The 6,455-nt window shown below is 37.4% G+C and overlaps 1 protein-coding gene across 1 annotated transcript; it reads left to right on the forward strand.

The window, feature by feature from the left end:
* Positions 1 to 1,314: 1,314 nt before the first annotated feature.
* LOC106084237 (tubulin alpha-2 chain) lies at positions 1,315 to 5,765 on the forward strand. Its single transcript, XM_013247796.2, has 3 exons — positions 1,315 to 1,556; positions 1,662 to 2,186; positions 4,822 to 5,765. The coding sequence occupies exons 1-3, from the start codon at positions 1,554 to 1,556 to the stop codon at positions 5,644 to 5,646; spliced, it is 1,353 nt and encodes a 450-aa protein (XP_013103250.1). The 5' UTR covers positions 1,315 to 1,553; the 3' UTR covers positions 5,647 to 5,765.
* The last annotated feature ends 690 nt before the right edge of the window (positions 5,766 to 6,455 follow it).

The following is a 6,455-nucleotide window of genomic DNA, read 5'->3' on the forward strand; positions in this document are numbered from 1 at the left end:
CTAAGACCCCATAAAGTATATATATCATGACATTTTAAGTCGAACTAGCCATGTACGTCCGTCCGTCTGTCTGTCAAAAGCACGCTAACTTTTGAAGGAGTAAAGCTAGCCACTTGAAATTTCAAACAAATACTTCTTATAAGTGTAGGTCGGTTGGGATTGTAAATGGGGCAAATCGATCCATGTTTTGATATAGCTGCCATATAAACCGATCTTGGGTCTTGACTTCTTGAGCATCTAGAGGGAGAAATTCTCGTCCGATTTGTCTAAAATTTTGCATGTAGTATTTTGTTATCACTTCCAACTACTGTGTCAAGTATGGTTCAAATCGGTTCATAACCTGATATAGCTTCAATATAAAGTGATCTTGGGTCTTGACTTCTTGAGCTTTGGGAGGCGCAATTCTTATTGGCCGATTTGGCTGTAATTTTGCGCGTGGTTTTTTGGTATCACTTCCAACATTTGTGCGATGTTTGGTCCAAATCGGTCCATAACCTGGTATAGGTGCCAAATAAACCGATCTTGGATCTTATTTTATTGAGCCGCTAGAGGGCGCAATTCTCATCTGATTTGGCTGAAATTTTGCATGAGGTGTTTTGATAGGACTTTCAAAAACTGTGATGAGTACGGAGCAAATAGGTACAAAACCTGATATAGCTGCCATATAAACTGATCTGGGATCTTGACTTCTTGAGCCTCTAGAGAGCTTAATTCTCATCCGATTTGGCACAAATTTTGTACAACGGCTTCTCCCATGGCCTTCAACATACGTGTGCATGGTCTGAATCGATTATATAGCTTGATACAGCTCCCATATAAAACGATCTCCCGATATTGATTCTTAAGGCCCCGAATCGGAATATTACTTCATATTGCTCCTTCTCCTCCGTTCTTATTCATTATCCTTTGTTTGCCTAAAAAGAATTACTGCGCAAAGAACTCGACAGATCGATCCATGGCGGAGGGTATATAAGAACTTAGCACGCTTTTACTTGTTTTAGTATATGTTCGCCATTATGCCGAATGTGTTAACAGTATTTACCGCTACACTAATGCTAACGATTTAGATTTTTTAAGCCATTTACAATTTGATAATGATTTCAAAATCGGTTTTAATTTAAAAAAGCATATCAGAATCTGTTTACATTTGTATATTTTTAGCATCATTGTAACCTATTTAACTCTCCAAAGGCAATGGTGCGGGCACACTAAGTTTGTATCAAACATTTTTTTCTAGGTGTGCTAAATTGTATCTATAAAAGACTAAAGTCAATAAAAATGTTTTAAATTGTCGCATTGCACATTACATATGGCAATCGGTAAGAGCGTTTGCTCATCTTTTGGCTTTGCCGGAAATTTGTCTTCTGTGCGTTTTTTTGTATGCGGTGGGTGGAAGCAGATGTTCACTTTCATCATTCACCATTAGTATATATAAGGCCCCAGTTGGTTACAAAAAGTACTCAGTTGACTTCCAAATTTGTTGCATTGCAGACATCACTTGGATTTTCTCACTAACAGTGTATACAGAACGTATTTAAGAAATCGAACAAAAAATGGTAAGAACATCAAGTGATATTGCTTTCTTAATACTTTTTGTGGTACAGTTTAATATTTTTTTTACCTTAAGACTCGACTAAATATTGCATCACTTGTTTTTGCAGAGGGAATGTATATCAGTACATATCGGCCAAGCTGGTGTCCAAATTGGTAATGCATGTTGGGAACTATACTGTCTTGAACATGGTATTCAACCTGATGGTCAGATGCCTTCTGATAAAACTGTCGGTGGCGGTGACGACTCATTCAACACATTCTTCAGCGAAACTGGTTCGGGTAAACACGTTCCACGCGCCGTCTTTGTAGATTTGGAACCCACTGTGGTCGATGAAGTTCGCACTGGTACTTATCGCCAACTGTTTCATCCTGAACAATTGATAACTGGCAAAGAAGATGCTGCCAACAATTACGCCCGAGGTCACTACACCATTGGTAAAGAAATTGTGGATTTAGTCTTGGATCGCATTCGAAAATTAGCCGATCAATGTACCGGATTGCAAGGCTTTTTAGTGTTCCATTCCTTTGGTGGTGGAACCGGAAGTGGATTCACATCATTGCTTATGGAACGTCTTTCAGTGGATTACGGCAAAAAGTCAAAGTTGGAATTTTCAATTTATCCAGCGCCACAGGTATACTACATCTTAATCTACAATATTTAATAGGGGGAATCATATTGTAATATTTATTTCAATGTCGTAGGATTTTAGCAATGAAAACGTGCCAAAGAACCAAAACTTTAAAATACTTTAAATTTATTTTCCTATCTACTGACGGACATAACCATCCGATTCAAATTTTGATCGCTGATTGATTCTTATTTTACTTCATAGATGAATGTTAACTTAAACTTAGACTGTTAACGATAACAACCAGGACGGTAAGGCCACGAACAGTCTTGCAGTGTAAGAATGAGATTAACGCCTTCTCTGAGGATGGGAAAATCCGCATCGTTTGGGTGCCGGGCCATAACGGAGTAAGAGCAGACGATTTAGCGGTGAAGGCCATAGGACTGCCATCAATAAACTTGGTTAAAGCCTTCGGGTCGACGCAGTCCGAGTTAAGGGAGTGGGTGACGAATGCGCATGCAACATTGTGGAATAGCAAAACGGTCGTTAGGACGGCGAAAATCCTATGGTGGGAACCAGATCGTGAGAAGACGAGGCTATTACTGAAAGGAAGTAAAAAGGAGGTCAATATAGCTATTGGTATCATAACGGGACACATAGGACTACGAGCAGCTCACTTATGCAAAATCGGTGCGGCAAGTGATAGCATGTTTGGGGCATGCGGGGAAGATGATGAGACGTTGGAGCATTGCCTTTGTCATTGCCCGGCTTTCTCGTCTAACAGATACCGGCACTTAGGTGGAGTGGAGACACAATAACAGACATGAATCAACTTAGGGGGGTGGTATTGAAAACAGTTAAGGATTTTGTAAGTAGTACGGGATTCCTAACTTAATTTTTTTTTTTAAGAGGTTACTTAATAGTTTTTAAAGCGCACAACAAGCCGATTATTGGCTTAGGTGTATGTCCATAGTGGCATGGGGCGGATTAATATATGCACCCTCTTTTCAACCTAACCTAACCTAAAGTAAGCATCTTAACCAAAACAAATTAAACATTTGTTTATTAGACTATTTTGCGTCTTTAACTACGGTTCACTGTCGTCTTGTTCCAAGGTCAATTTCCTAACTTTCAAGGATATTTTTACTTTTATTTCAGATTTTTGTCTTTAATTACAATCCCTCATATGAAGGAACACATTTTTCAACAAAAGGAATGTTTGCTTTAAAAGTTGGAAAATTGATCGTCTTTAAATTAAGTTTGCTAATCGTTGGATCGAATCTTCAAAATTAGAATATAATTTTTTTCACTGTACATTGGTATACGTATGAATAGATGTGCGTAGGCCAAAAATCAGTTTAACAGCAAAAAAAAACGAATGTGCAAAATGAATGCTCTCCACATTTACGTGTGATCACTAGTTTTCCCAAAATATAGAGTTTATACACCGAAAAAATTGTTTGTCATAATTTTAAACATTCGAGCCAAAGGTTACAAAATTTAATTTTAAGATCAATTTTCCAACGTTTTAAGGAAAAGTTCCTGTTGGTGGAAAATATGTTCCGGCATATAAAGTTTTTTTTTATTTTAAATTAATAAATCCTTAACTTTGCGTCTTGTAATTAAAGACAAAAATCTAAAATGAGGGTCAAAATATCCTTGCAAGTAGGATCCTTGCGTAGTTGAAAATGTAAAATAGCATGTTTATTTTTTTTTTTTTTTTTAGGTTAATATGCTAAGTTTAAATAAAAGAGAATTTTTCAAGAAGTTATATCAGCGATAAAAATTGGAAATGGTTGGGCATGTCCTTAAGTGATAGGAAATTAAATTTTCAGATATCATCTTAATTTTGAAGTTTTGGTTTTTTGGCTCGTTTTCATTGCTAAAATCCTACGAAAAAGGAAACATCTTAAATTTTGGGACATAATTTTTTTAATGTATGCTTTAATAAGTTTTCCATCCATCTTTAACCCTATAAATGAGTAAAATAATCATTTTCATTTTCTGCATTCACATATACAAGTCCAAAACCAACATTTATATCGAATTTGAGCACGTAGGAGAGGAGTCTGCTAGGAGTACTTTCGTACAATTAAAAAGACTGGTTAATTACTGGTGCATTAATCTATCTTCTGTTTTCCTAGACATGTAGTAACAACAACTAAGTATTCAAGAATGATCTGTCGATGTTGCAATTAGGGATATAGGCGTGCACAAAAATTACCCACGCCTACATCCCTAGCATAGAATCACGAAATCAATTATTTAATTATATTTGCTATGATATTGCCTTGGGAGTATTTTATCAACTATCAAAGAAAAAACTAAACGATAGTAGATACAAATATTATTAGCAGTTGATTTAGAGAATTGAAGTGGGGAAAGCTAAAAAATAAAGTTGTGACCTATTTCATACAATTTAATATTCTACTTTATTGCACAAATCTAACTAGCATGGTGGTTTTTCAGTTCAGACCAAAATATTTATAAATCAGCGTTAACCGTCATAATATTTCTCATCTCATCTTAGAAAACTATTTTCGTAGACCACTGGTGCTGGCAAGGCATAATTAATTTGAAGCGCCCAAATTATGTTACTTGTCATCAATACCGCTATGCTCATTTCCGTTATAAGTTCAATTAATTGTATACATCGCAAAGAGCGCAACTTAAGATTACATTTGGTTTTGTTTTTTAGGTCTCAACCGCAGTTGTTGAACCATACAATTCAATTTTAACCACCCACACAACACTGGAACACTCGGATTGTGCGTTTATGGTGGACAACGAGGCCATTTATGATATTTGTCGACGCAACCTGGATATAGAACGCCCAACCTACACTAATTTAAATCGTTTAATTGGACAGATAGTTTCGTCGATAACGGCATCGCTACGCTTCGATGGTGCTCTCAATGTCGATTTAACAGAATTCCAAACCAATCTGGTGCCATACCCAAGAATTCACTTCCCGTTGGCAACTTATGCTCCCGTCATTTCGGCGGAAAAGGCCTACCATGAACAATTGACGGTTGCTGAGATTACGAATGCATGCTTTGAGCCAGCCAATCAAATGGTGAAATGTGATCCACGTCGTGGTAAATACATGGCTTGTTGTATGTTGTACCGTGGTGACGTTGTCCCTAAAGATGTCAATGCTGCTATTGCAACAATTAAAACGAAACGATCGATACAATTTGTTGATTGGTGCCCAACCGGGTTTAAGGTTGGTATCAACTATCAGCCTCCTACCGTTGTGCCAGGAGGAGACTTGGCTAAGGTACAGCGAGCTGTTTGTATGCTATCCAACACAACGGCGATTGCTGAGGCGTGGGCTAGATTGGATCATAAGTTTGACTTGATGTACGCCAAGCGTGCTTTCGTACATTGGTATGTCGGTGAAGGTATGGAAGAAGGTGAGTTTTCCGAAGCTCGGGAAGATTTAGCCGCACTTGAAAAAGATTATGAAGAAGTAGGTATCGACTCAGGAGACAACGATATTGGCGAGGGCGATGAATACTAAGGAAATAACAATATACCCAATCAGCTTTATGCTACTCTTTCAATAACTCCATACACCACTCCGTTTGCTATCGAATCGGCAATTTTACCTTTAATAAAAAATGCATTTTAAAAGATTAATTTTGTAGTTTCTACTTTATTTTGAATGGGAACGATTGGGAAGGATGTTTGTTGATGTACGATCTAGTAAATGCAGCCTAATTCACAGTTGAGAACCTTTAGTGTACCATTATGAATAAGCTGTCGATGAATTTTTTGTGAATAGTTGTAATTTCTTTAAATAAAAACAAGTAAAGCGTGCTAAGCTCGGCCGGGCCGAATATTATATACCCTCCACCATGGATCGCATTTGTCGAGTTCTTTTCCCGGCATCTCTTCTGAAGCAAAAAAAGGATAAAAGAAAAGATTTGCTCTGCTATTAGAGCGATATCAAGATATGGTCCGGTTCGGACCACAATTATGTTATATGTTGGAGACCTGTGTAAAATGTCAGCCATTTCGAATAAGAATTGAACCCCAAGCTCAAAAAGTTCCATTGAGAGATCGATTTATATGGGAGCTGTATCAGGCTATAGAGCGATTCAGACCATAATAAACACGTATGTTGATGGTCATGAGAGGATCCGTCGTACAAAATTTCAGGCAAATCGGATAATAATTGCGACCTCTAGAGGCTCAAGAAGTCAAGAACCCAGATCGGTTTATATGGCAGCTATTGGGTTGCCCTAAAAGTAATTGCGGATTTTTCATATAGTCGGCGTTGACAAATTTTTTCACAGCTTGTGACTCTGTAATTGCATTCTTTCTTCT

The sequence above is a fragment of the Stomoxys calcitrans genome, chromosome 2 (genome assembly GCF_963082655.1).
Source record: "Stomoxys calcitrans chromosome 2, idStoCalc2.1, whole genome shotgun sequence".
NCBI classification, from domain to species: Eukaryota; Metazoa; Arthropoda; class Insecta; order Diptera; family Muscidae; genus Stomoxys; species Stomoxys calcitrans.